This window comes from Uloborus diversus, chromosome 8 (genome assembly GCF_026930045.1).
Source record: "Uloborus diversus isolate 005 chromosome 8, Udiv.v.3.1, whole genome shotgun sequence".
Classification (NCBI taxonomy): domain Eukaryota; kingdom Metazoa; phylum Arthropoda; class Arachnida; order Araneae; family Uloboridae; genus Uloborus; species Uloborus diversus.
This window is the reverse complement of record NC_072738.1, coordinates 97,026,925-97,040,841: the sequence shown is the minus strand read 5'-3', so window position 1 is coordinate 97,040,841 and position 13,917 is coordinate 97,026,925. Positions and strand designations below refer to the sequence as shown.

Below are 13,917 nucleotides of genomic sequence, written 5' to 3'. Positions count from 1 at the left end.
ACATCCTTGTCATGTGTTAGTAATTTGCATATTTTAAAGAAACTTTGTCCTGATAAGATTGAATTCTTGTAAAAACTTCAAATCAAATCTTAACACAGATATTTTCATGGTCATGAAATGACTGATTTAGCTGTTGTGAACATGTCATTCAGTGATGTTTAAAAAGTGCACATCGTAAGTTTAACAATATTGGCAGTGATGTTAGTAACATGATTTTCTGATTTTATTTTTGACATTATCAAATTATCATACATTGTATTTTTTGCCACTGTTAGTGTATCTGCAGTTATGTATTTCTGTTATTTTTTCTTCTTTAGGTAATACTAAGGCCCCTATGTATAAGATCCCACACATCAGCTTAAGATCAGCCATTTTGGATTGAAGTTTGTGTTTGAGTGGTTGTCTTTTTTAGCAAGTAATAGCGTTTGGTAATTTTTCATTGCAAGCAATAACAAGTGGCACATGAATTGTTTACTAAATAAAATATTATTTTTGGTCAATTTTGCAAAACACAAACTTTTTTTTGTAACCCCAGGTCTGCAACAATGAAAAATCCGATCAAAATGGCTAAACTTCAGCTGATGCACCGGCCTATTTATATAGTGACTCTAGGTAATGCATGTTAAGTTTTTAATTTTATGTGACGCAATAAGTGGAAATATTTTTATCTTTCCAACTTAGTGCCATGTTATGGCAGCATATTTACCAAAAAGTTAAAGTTTCTGTTATATTTTTTGCGTGTTTTGATTATATTTTTTGCTTAAATTTTGATTAGGTAGTTGGCTTGATTTTAAGTTTTTGAAATTTTCTTTTTTTTGCTTTTCTTTCATTTCCATCATAGGAAATATATTCGGAGAATTGCTTGTTGTGCAATTTTTGTCCAAACTGTCTTTCAACACTGACGGAAGTTCTTCAGTGTATAATTGTGTATTTGTGCAAAGTATTTTCCTATAAAAATATATAAACACATTAAGAGACTTTAAAAATTTGTAAATACTTAGTGTACTTTGAAAAAAATGCTATTGTAATGATATCAAGTATAATTACAAGGTAATAATTTTGAAATGGCTCTTTGGTGTGTAATATTTCATTACATTTTTTATGCATTCCGAAAAACCTGACTTATGATTATTACATTAATTGTCTGTTGTATTAAAAAGTGAATTTCCATTTACAAACTAAAGCTTCAACTACTCATGTTCAGTTTTTTTTCCAGCAATGTTCAATTTATGTAGTTATGTGAACAAAGAATCTGTCCTATATAACATCTATCATATTGGTGGTCATAATGCAAAAGTCGCTTTCGAGTAAAAATTAATTAGGATGTAACAGTTAGGTGACATTGGCCGTACCTTTAATTGTAGTTGCCCAGAATGTTCAGCTGAGGCGTAATTTAAAAATAATTTAAGCATGCTTAAGCAAAGTTTAGTGCATAATATTCAAAACTTGGGGGAAAAAAGATTAAAATTGTGATTGTCAAATTACTTTTTAATAAAAAGTTTGCCATAAAAAAGGATGACTGGATATTTAATCATTGTGTTAAAATAACAATTTTTAGTCACAAAATACGACTAACGACTGCTTATTTCAAGCCCTGGTCACCGTCTGCTTCCTTCACCCTTAAAAAAATGTAAAACACAGCGTCTAAGCCTTTGTAAACAAACATTTTCCTTTAAAATAAATCATTGAGCATGGATACCAAACTAGTTACCACACCTGAGCATAAACAGTGCACAACAATAATTTCAGAAAACTAAATTTTGATTACCTGATAGTATTTGGGAATAGAAGAGAACACCTTCAGACTAAAGAGAAATGTGAGAAACTGAGATGATAGACTCAATACTGCCGCAAATTGAGTAACTTAGTTATGATAAATGATTTACTTAAAAGTAGTGTTAAGTATCTTCATACTCATGCTCTGGGTCCAATGAACACTAGAACCTCAGTTGTCTAAAGAAATTTTTTGGTGCTAGCCAATTTCCCCCCACAGTTTTTAGTGAACATTCAGTGATGTGGCTTAAAACCAGGTGCCAAGGTGGCTTTTTTTTTGATCACCTGGGATTTTTTGACAGACCAAGCCATGCATGTTTTCAGTTCTGTTTGTAATAATGCATTGTAACTTGTACTCAGAGTTCAAGTTTTGAGGAATTTATATTCAGTAGAACCTGTTTTGGATTTTTTCAAAATACTAGTAGGAAAATCTTAAACAAGAATGCTAATAATATCATTAATTTATGTGTTGATATTTTGTGTGCAAGGCGTTCCATCCTTGGACAGAATTATACCTTGATAAAAATAGCTAAATTTGAAAGAAAAAAAAATCTGAAACTAAATGTAGTAGTGGTGAAAAGATAAAAGTGCACTTTAATATTTATTTTTAAACGCAGTTTTAGTACATTTATGTACAGTGAAATATTTACTACAGCTTTTGCTGGAACCACGAGTGGACTTCAGTTCTAAATGAAGGGAAACAATTGATAGAAAGTTCATAATTTTGTTAATTTACTGCTGTGCTGTTTTGTCAATGATATATTTCAAATAACTTGAATTTCTTTCAGAAGCAATTGTATGTCCTCATTTATGAATGTTTGCCTTCCATTTTAACTCTTAACGGTGTTCGAAAATATCATATTTTAGAAAATATCAAAAATATCCGATATTTTGATATATATATATCGGATATTTTGATATATATCCGATATTTTCAATAAGCACAAACTTAAGTCTTCAAAATAGTAAATGCATCCTCAAATCCCTTTATTTTCTTATATTATAATTACAATATGTAAACTTAAAATTAAGGTTTCTTTCATTATTTATATCTAATATTTCATTTTACATTTCTATCAATTTTAATGGAGTTAATTTAACATTAGCTGTTTCACTCATTTTTCTTCTGTTAGCTACTTTTACACTGTTATATGATTCAGAAGTAAAAAATATACAATGGTCGGTGCACAGTCATAAGACATTTTCTTTTTCTCTGTCCAATGTTTAATATTTAATGAGGCACTTTTTATATGAATTAAAACTGTTACATTACTTATAATTTTATGAATAAAATAAAAAAGGAATATTATATTACTTTGTTATATTGATGCTGTATTAATACATCGAAAAATTATAGTACATAACTTTTTGGTTATTTTTAATAATAAATGAACAATATTACAGTGATCAGTATAATTTTTACAATGAAAATACCGTTGTTGAAAAATAAATATCAAAATATCATGATATTTTCAAAATAAATATCAGATATATATAGTGATATCGTGATAGTTTTTGCAACCCCCCCCCCCCCCCCCCCGCCTGCAAGTGGGGCCTAGAGCCGCCTGCTATTCCATAGTTACGCCACTCATCTTTTTTAACGAAAGCTTTTAAACAAATTGTTAAAGACATTCATAATTCTATTAAATTATTAAGATTTCATGGTTACTGTACACTTAAATTTAGGACCCTGTAATTATTAAAATCCTGTTCATTTCACACATTGTAGTGATATTTGGCAAGTGCATGCTAGTGAAATTAAATTCTATTGTTAATTTAATATTTCATTGTTGTCACAATTAAATGCTTTTACTAATTATTTAATTGTTTATTTTTATTGAATTGTATCAGTTACATTTAACACATAATTTTAATATACTTCAGTTGTTAGAGGAGACCAGGCCCTGAATTCATGCTAAGCTTTGAGCTTCAGTTTGAACTTGGGATTGGAGAATTGGTTCGGGATGTGTGCATTAAACTAGTAGTAACATCTGCAGGCAAAATGTTTATCTTTGTGCAATAAATGAAAATCACAAACCCAACATTGAAATTGCAAAAATAACAGTACAAAATTCAGACTCTTGTTTTGGTGTTACAAGGGCGCCTTTTTCAATTTAAAGATAAGACATCCAACAAAAGTTTGTTGGAAAGGTTTTTATCCATATGCTTTTTTTTTCATTGAAAATGTTCTTTAACCCTGGAACACGTCTGTAATTTTCATTGCTAATGGGGTAGTTTCCTTCAGTCAAAAGTACTACTTTTAGTCACTGAAATTGATAGAATAAGCAAAAATAATAACATGGGCCCAGAAAATACTTTCATTTTCCCAACAGTTTTTTTTTTAATTAATTTTTTTAAATGTCCGATTTTCAAACAGTGTGGTCTTTATGACGTTGCAAATGATGCAATTTGGCGCTTCTTTCTAGAGCGTTTCCACGTTGTGATAATCAAGAAGCGAATTAAACATTGTGCTCTACGCTTGCTATCAACCATATCGTTGCCAATACACGTGAGTAAAGATGCAGATTAAATATTTTGCTCTGTGAATGAATGGCCACACTGAATAGCATTTCATCATTTGTGATGTCATTGGCAGAAATATAAACAATGAAAGCGCACCAATTTAAGTATTTGTTTTTAAATATTAAACTTAAGCAAATTATTTTTAAAAAAAAGATGCTACATTTTTAAACATGCTCCTTCAGAAAAAAATACTCTTAAATTTTTGGAAACTACCCTATTGTGCAATTTTAGTAGTTTTTATGCTTTTAATAGTAATGTCTGTTTGCACTTATTTAAAAGGCATGATCTTTTTATTCCATTTTAAAAGTAAAGCTACCCAAAGTCGATCGATTGTGTTTTTCTTGGTTTGATATGATTTTATGTAATTATAAACTGCTAATATTGACTGATTTCGTCGAAGTAGTCATACAGCTGTTGAGTTTTTAAAAATATATTTTTATTGGTTACTACTGTTTCACTTTAGATTAGTAAAGTAGAAGTTATTTAAACTTTGTTGATTTGAGTCGCCAACAGCCTGTGAAAATTCTCAGATACTCTCGTTTGTTATATATGAAATATAATTGGAGTATAATGGCTTAAAATGCTGAAAAAACAATTTCAGTGCAATTTTATTAGAAACAATCTTGTTATTGGGCATATTCTACATTTTATTTTAACATCAGTTACTACTGGAACCGAAATTTATTTCTTTTGCACATGCATGTTTTTCGAAAATCTTTTGCCCTTGCAATAAGTCTGTATGACCTGTATCATATCTGAATAATCAATATGATGTTTTAAAATTTTTTTGGAACAAGTGTGATATTCAGATGAGAACATTTTTAATTATTATTGCATAAGAAATGTTCTCTCAAGGCCTTATGATTAACTGTGGGAACATACTGTAGTTTGTTAATTATTGCCATGTTTAAATGTTCCTTTATTGTTAAACAAAATAAAAAGAAAAATACTTGTTGTAAAAGTACTCTATGTATGTAATTGTTTAAGTATCTTGTTTGCCATTAACTGAATGTACTTTATTGAAATATTACATGTCTATAACTAGTAGATCAACCTTGGATGCACTTGAGTTCCTTGATGGTTTTATTCCATTTTCTGGTGCATTTGTGTTATTAAGAAAAGTCAAATTTCCATTCATTTGGGATATATAACTTTTTAACTATATACATAGCTATAGTTAGACTTTTTTCTTTTATTGAATTATCAATCAAATATATCTGTCAAACAAACCAAAGAAATCATATTTTTATTATTTGGTCAGCTAATGCTCTATTTGCATTTTGTAATAATGTTCTTTATATTCATTATTGAAATTGAAAGTATAAAAGACAAATATTTTTGAGTTACTGAGAAAATAATCTTCATTTATGAACAAACAGAAAGAAAATATATTTTACTATTCCTTTTCCTTTTCTAATTTTTATTCTGTGCTGCCCAGAATGACTAAAAAGTGCTTTTGACATTTGCTTACAGAAAAGTTTGAAGATGTTTATGTTTTGGAAATTGTTTTAAAATGTTCCACGTTGCCATAAAATGCTATTGTACATTTAACCATGTTTCCTATGCTTCAATAAATATTGATCTTTGCTAATTGTGGTTGAAAAGTTTTATTTTTTATTATTCATAGTCCTTTTGTTTATAATTAGAAAGCATATATATTTGATTTATAAACCTTTATTTAAGTTTTGTGTAACACCAGGATTTAATGTATTTGGTCTGGGGTAAAAATTCAAGACAGCATTCCTGCCAAAGTTTCTCAAAGCCCCTCCTTGAAAATGATCCTGACAGTAATGAAAACTCAGAAATCTGCTTTAAAAAAAATATATATATATATATATAATTAGGGCGAATTTAACCTGCAACATTATGAAAGCTACACATCTTAATCACAGCATTACGACGCTGCCAGTTTAGATTTTCCCCCAACTATAGACAATAGACATTGTTATGGTTGATTGCAGATTATATAAGGAGTAAAGTGAAATGGTAAAATATTTTCAGTTTGCACGGCCAACTATCTGACAATTTTTAAGTAGGTTCTCAAATATATAGTTGTCCACACTATCTAAAAGTCCCACATTTGTCTAGTTGTCCCACATTTCTGAATTTTCTCGAAAATCAAGAATCTGTTTTGAAAATCGAAAATTTTGCTTTCTTTCGTATTTATACTAATAATATTAATATAAATCAGTAGAGTTTTTGTTTGAACACGCTAATCTCAGGAATTACTGGTTCAAATTGAAAAATTCTTTTTGTGTTGAATAGTCCATTCATTGAGGAAGGCTATAGGCTGTATAGCATCATGCTATGACCAATAGGAGTGGAGCAGTAATGAAAAATGTTATGAAAATGGGAAAATTTATATTATAATATAAAATGCTTGGAAGCGCAGAGCAAGCGTATCCACGGTGACTTGAGCTGAAAGTGCCGGCTTCGGGATCCAATATGCGTGGGATAAATTATTCTCATCATCATGGCAATCTGAAAAATCAGAGCAACATCAACTTTGGTCAAGTGAGGATAATAAGCAATTCGTAATTGATAACAAAAAAATAAAATCCAACACTTAGCCAGTTTTTTTTTTTTTAATCCAAGCAACTCCTTTGTTATTATTACATTTTTTTTTTTTTTTTTTTTTTGTGGAGGAGTTCTTTTACCATATTCTGATTTTCCAATTTCATGTGGTCATGTTAATATCTTTCTCTTCTTTCTTCCGAGTTGCAAGAATATTTACCATTTCGTTTTCAAATTTTTCATGGTCTCTCAAAACAACGACCTCTTTTCTAATAAGGGACAACAGGTACGAATAGAGCTGTGGCTTTCCCACACTTTTTGCAATTTCTCGTGGTAGCAATTGCCTGCACAAGCTGTCTGAAAAGTGAAATTCTGTTCCAACTTGATCGGGTTTTGAAAAAAATAGTATTTTTCTGCTAGAATGGTTTTTTGGGTAATGGAAATTGATGCGATAGTTTCCTGTTCCGAACAAAAAACCAGATACTTTCAATGGAATTCTGAGTGGCTGCATCCTCTGAATAGAAATATTTAATGCACCCTAATCTTCTACTAGTATAATCACAATGCTGAATATTATTAAGGTTGTTATCTAACAGTTTCATACTTTCTTTGCTAATATTTTCAGCCTTAGATTTCGTGGTTAACTCTTCAAAATCTTTTAAATCATAGAATTTACTTGCATCTTGTACATTTTTCAGATTTATTTTTCGTATCAAGTCAAGGTCGGCAAAAAGTGAGTTTGAGCATATGTCATGCTCATCAGCTGCTTGGGTTTTTTGTTGAAATACACGCACATCTGGTTTCCCCTTTTCTGTTCTTTGAACAAAACGATCATATTTTCTCCGTTTTCTGATGACTTTTTTCTTTGTCTGTAGACTTCTTTTAGATTGCATATCCTTATGTTTCTGATACTCATGTGTCATAAAAAATAATTCTTTATTTCTTGTGTCAGAATACTTTTCCCATATTTGGGTTAAAAAAAGTTCATAATCAATTTCTAATTCTTCGTCGGAAAGCTTTTCAAAGTTGATGGTATCTATCAGTTCCACTTCTGTTTCTGCTACGTCTGTAACTACGTTTTGACCTTTTACCTGAGGGGCATCTTGATCAGTTTTTGCATTTAGAATATTTTTGGGCGCTTTGCCCTCATTTTGTGCATTTTCTTCAAAAGCATCCGCATTATTAGATTTATTCATCTCTGAACTTCTGTTTGCTTGAGTTTCAGTTTCGTATCTGTCATTGACTTGAGCTTTGCTCTTAATATTTTTGGAACCGTTTTGCATTACATTTTTTGGTGTAAGCATCTTTTCATGTCCTGCAGCGTAACTTTCTATGTTTTCGTTTTTCTGCTTTATCCTTTCTTCTTGGGATTGCTCAGTTTTGTCAATACCCTCCATTTTTTCGGAGTTACTTCTTGTTTTAGTTACACTGCTTGTTTTGTCAGTAACTTCTGTTTTAATATCTGAATTCTCTACAGTTGAAATGTCATTTTGTTCATTCTCCTCTGTATTAAACGCATTTTTTCTTTCCATGGCATCAATTTCCTTCTCACTGCAAGTTGTTGCTCCGTCACGACTGGACTCGGCATTTTTTACACCCTCGGTTTTGATACTTGTTGTTAAGCCCTCTGTTTTATCAGTTGTATTAATGCATTCACCAGTTTTATTCTTTTCTATATCGTTTGTTTTCTTACCCCCTTGATCTCCCTTATCTTCTTTAGTGTTTATTTCTTTTGATACGACATCGTCATCAGATTCAGGTTCCGATTCTGATGTAGCATATCTTTCCGCTTCGTCTAAGCTGTTTAAAAAATCTTTAAATTTCCATTCGGAGAAATTGGTATTTGAAAATAGTTCTTCTGTAGTATCAAAAGAAGATGAAGTTACTCCGGTTTCGGAGGGGATCTCAGAAACGGTTGACACTGATTCAGTTGAAATACCACTTGATGATACCTTTTTTTCAACATTTGAAACTTCTTTCTCTGAAAACTCGCCTTTTATGAAAGAAGGCTCACATGAAGAAGTTTTAAGCACTTCATACGATGATTTCTTATTGCTAGGGTCTAAATTTGACTCCAAATCGTGACGTATTTGCTCCGAAACAACAGATTTAGCATCTTGCTCAGAATAAGGAAAATAGGACTTTTTGAGGATATCTTCTGCTTCCGGAATGTTTTTATGGCCTCGGAACTCATCATCAGCAATGTAAGAAACTTCTCTGGCAACAACACAATCTGTTCTTTCTTTAAAGTATTCTTTCGACCACATATTTGTCCATTCCCTCTTAAAGAGGTTGTCTGGTCTTAAGTAATGATAAAATTTTAAACTCTCCTCAAAGGATGGTAGTTTCTCCATGTGATAAATATGTTCTCTAAGAGCATCATTTCTACCCCTTGGAAAATTTTTCTTTTACTTTCCCTTTATCATAATTTACCATTCTGTATTCTAAACAATCTTTTCGTCCCTCATAGAATGAATACGAAATTTTAGGTCCTTCCGAAGTTTCTGTGGCGTAATGAGTTACTTTGTATACAAGTCCATCTTTAAGCTCTCTTGAATTATATTTTTCTAATTTAGCTGTTTTGTATTTTGTCACTTTACCACCCGAAGGATACCTGTTTTCAACTTGTTCTTCTGTTATCTCTATATCATAAAGCCATGTCTGTGGCATTCGAAGGTGTAGATTATTACCAGAAGAAAGGTTCTCCAAGCTAAAATTAGGAAGGAATGCTTCCCAATGCAGCTCGTCGTCAAAATCATAGCTTATATCTTGGCAGTTTTCCAAAGAAATTTTCTTATGATACCAAAAATTTCTGTCGTTCCACGCAAACTCTATTCCTAAATAGTCACTGACTATTTAGGAATAGAGTTTGTAGTCAGAATCATCAGGTAATTTTTTCTCTCCAGTCGATGTCTCAATAAAAAACTTTTCGTTATTTTTACAGTTACAAATTAAAACCCAGAAGTGAACTCGTTTTCCAAACAATTCATCTGGAATTTCCTGTTTGTCCTCAGCTTCAACTTTGATTTCCTTTTGAAATTCAACTGTTTGTTTGCCTTCCAACCAAAGTTTCCTCTCTTTTTCAAAATTAATGCAATATTTACTCATTTTCGATTCCTCTTCTGGGGGTGAGCTATCAGTTTCGGTTGCAGAAAGCATTTTACCTTTGAACTTAAAATCTGGACTAGGCATATCATTTTGAAGTTTTTCACAAATATGTCTTCTTGCATATCCTTGAACAACATAGGCGTCATATCCGGAAGACAGTAAAAAGGTACAAAGCAGCATGCTCGTTTCGAGACTGTTTGCTTTCTTCTTTCTCAAAAGGTAATCTAAAGAAGGAAGTATCTTCGGGTAATCAACTACTGGATTTAGTACAACATAGTCTAAATAGTCCGAGAAAAAATTTGCACAGTACTCCCATTCTCTAATCTCATTTGGCATAATAACATTGTGAGGACATAAGGAAGTGCAAATAAGTTTCTTAATACCATTTTCGTTCTCTAAATATAGAGGCGGTCGAATTCTGTCAGGATAAAGAAATTTAAATTGGCGATGGAAGTTGTCTGCGAGGTCAATGAACTTATTTTCTTCAGAAGAATTTTCTGTGTAGGACCTTGGCGTAAAACTATTTCCGTGCATTTTTCTCATCATTGGCGATGGAAGTTATCTGCTAGGTCAGTCAACTTATTTTCTTTAGAAGAATTATCTGTGTAAGACCTGGCACAAAGCTTTTTCCGTGCACTTTCCTCACTATTTTTCTTTTCGTTTTCATTTACTGTCACAAACCGTCAAAATTGTTTTTTGTGTTGCAAAACTGTGCTAAGTTAAATAAATTACTCAGTCATCAACATCGAGCTATATTACACACCTATGGTTTCCCCGTATGCTTCATTAATAAGATAGAACCGCAACATGGTGAAAAAGTTGAAATCAGCGGTTATAAAATGCAGCAAATCTTGTGCACTATTTTAACAAGGCATGTCTGTATCTTTACTTTAAGACAAGAGTACTGGTACAGTGAGTAAAATTGCAATTTTAGTCGATGTTTAGGATTTTTTTTATGCAGACGACAAATATGCTGAATTTTTTGACGATGCGGGCTTTTTAACACAGCTAGTATGTTTCTGCAATAATTTTGAAAAAGTATGTTATTTAAAATTGTTATTTAATATATTATTTACATTACATAAGTATATTACATGTCCAGGGGAGGATCCAGAAATTTTTATAAAGGGGGTAAAGTTTCAATGGCCAGCGTTGTACCTCCAACATCAAAAAATATCGCACCACCTTGTATGCTACAGAGCAGCCATCCCCCTCAAATGAGATCAAAGCCTTTTTAAATCCCCCCCCCCTCCTGAGTTCTTTCAATGGCGCAACATGCGCCTTGGATTACATTCCCTTCAGATTTTTATCAAAAGTCATATTTCTTTAGGCAAACAACCTGGAAACGTTACCGTAAGCTTTGAAACAAAACAGAATATGTTGTTCTTTTGAAAATAAATACCCCCCCCCCTTCAAAATATCGATTCCCCAGCGTACGAACCCAGTCAATGCTTTGAATTATGACATGCTGAGAAGAAATACCTTACAGAACCTAGCAAAAAAATTGAAACAGAAATTCCATGTACTGCATTTTTGAATATAAAAAATGAAGCTTAATAATATTCACAATAACACTCATGCCACAGGGGGGGTCGACCCTTTCACCCTCCCCTGAATCCGCCCTTGTACATGTCTCTTTGCGTGGAAAAATTGCATCTTTTGAAGGCAACGAAGAAAAAAAAAATCAGCCTTTATAGGCAAACTCAATTGATGGAGAACAAAATGTAATTGATTCAGACAAGGACTGTCTTTTATTCGGGGAATCATCATAACGTGGGGCACTTCGAGCGTTTTCAAAAAATGCCACCAAAATAATCAAATCAAAGCATTTTTTATTTTTTTTTGGCTTGTCAAACGTTGCCAAAACCACTACCGCTGAAATTTTGAATTTGTTGCTTAATTTTTAAGCAAAACAAATCGATAAACAAGACTGTATATTTAAAAAATAAAATATCCCACAAAAATATTAAACACTCAGCTATCAAAATACAAACTAATCCGGTAAATATAAATAAATTCCAAAAAAAAATTAAAATTGAATTCTGAAATTTTGAATTCAAATTATGTTTTTCGCAATCACGAGTTTTGACAGTATCCTACTCATTGGAGTTATTGTTTCTAGAAACTAGGGTTGCTAGACGTCCCGGATTTCAAGGGACAGTCCCGTATTTTGAAAAGTTGTCCCGCGGAACTTCTTACGAGACGGCTTAGGTCCCGTATTCTAGCTAATAACAATATTTTACAATACGAAATAGTATTTAAGGTAAAAAAGTAAAGTAAAACGAAAAATGTGATTAAACTAATCAGCACCTGTTTCTTTAAGGTCTATCTGTATACTGAACTTCGTTCTATTGCTTGCTTTATTCTTTAAGTTAGAGTTCCTCCAAATATGTACTCACCCATAAACATACTGAGAGGAATTTTCGAAAGTTATTAAAACATGATTGTTTATCATCCCTTAAAAATACACCATAACCAGTAATTGCCCTGAACCACAAAAAATATCCCTCCCCTTCACTCTTAGAAACCTGTCCCGATTTTACTGTTCTTAAATCTGGCAACCCTGGGCGGTTACGTGTGTATACACGAGGTCTGATCAAAAAGTTCCAGGACTTTCTCAATAATTCTTTATTAAATTTTTTTAACAATTATTCTAACTTATCGCCTTCAAAGTACTCCCCTCTGGAGGAAATACACTTCTCCCACCGGTGTTTCCACTGTCCCATGCACCTGGAAAACTCTTCTTCGGGGATGCTGTTGAGCTGCTCCCGCGTTTTTTCTTTAATCTCTTCTATCGTCTGAAATCGCTGTCCTTTCATCGGGTACTTCAGCTTGGGGAACAGCCAGAAGTCGCAGGGGGCCAGATCAGGTGGATAGGGGGGAATGGGGAAGGGTTGTCATGTTGTTTTTGGCCAAAAAATCGCGGATGAGGAGGGCGGTGTGACAGGGCGCGTTGTCATGGTGGAGAAACCACTTGCCTGTAGCCCACAATTCAGGCCTATTCTGCCTAATTTTTTGACGCAAAGTTGTCAGGGTGTCAAGGTAGCGAAATCTGTTGACTGTTTCACCATGTGCGAGGAATTCATGATGGATCACACCTTTCGAATCAAAGAAAACAGTGATCATCACTTTGACGTTCGATCTGACCTGACGAGCTTTTTTGGGTCTTGGTGAGCCTTTTGACTTCCACTGGGACGACAGCACCATCGTTTCCACGTCGTAGCCATAAACCCAACTCTCGTCACCTGTGATAATGGTTTTCAAGAAGTTTTCGTCGGAACTGGATATTTGCAAGAGCTCCTGAGAAACCTCCAGGCGGTGCGCTTTTTGATCCTCTGTCATCAGACGTGGAACGAATTTGGCTGCAACCCTTCTCATCTCCAATTTTTCGGTCAGGATCTCCTGACATGACCCAAATGAGATGTGGCACTCTGCCATCTCTCGAATCGTTAAACGTCGATTGGAACGCACTAGGGCATTCACTTTGGCCATTTGAGCATCGTCAGTTGAAGTTGCAGGCTTTCCTGAACGAGGGTCATCTGTCGTTGAAGTTCTGCCTTCCTTGAACCGTTTGAACCATAGACTAATAATAAGAGTAGACCGAGCTTTCTCATTCTTGCTGATAAAGAAAATTGGTTCATAGATGTATCATGTGACTAGTGGAAGGGCTTGGCGAAGACTTTGGCAGCATGGTTGCTAGATGGCAGCATTATCTATAGTTTGGCTCTCGACATGTATTTTAAGACAATGTGTTTTCATTAAAAAAAACTTCCAGGTGCAGAGATTGAACTGTTTTTCTTTTAGTTATGCATTATTTTGACATTAGTAATAGTTTTTGATCAGTTTTCGGTAACTTTTATTTCATTTGGAGCTGTCAGCGTTGGCGTGAACGAAATGGCGTAAACGTTTTGCGTTAACGCAAAAATGTACTAATCGGTATCTTAAATTGAAACTGTAGGTAAAAATCTTACCGTTTGCTGATTCCTCTTGGTCGCTTGC

At 33.1% G+C, this 13,917-nt stretch overlaps 1 protein-coding gene across 1 annotated transcript; it reads right to left on the bottom strand.

Moving 5' to 3' along the window:
* Positions 1–9,195: 9,195 nt before the first annotated feature.
* LOC129228498 (dynein regulatory complex subunit 7-like) lies at positions 9,196–10,452 on the bottom strand. The gene is given in 1 exon segment (XM_054863178.1): positions 9,196–10,452. A coding segment is annotated over 1 exon segment (1,257 nt).
* Between the last annotated feature and the right edge of the window lie 3,465 nt (positions 10,453–13,917).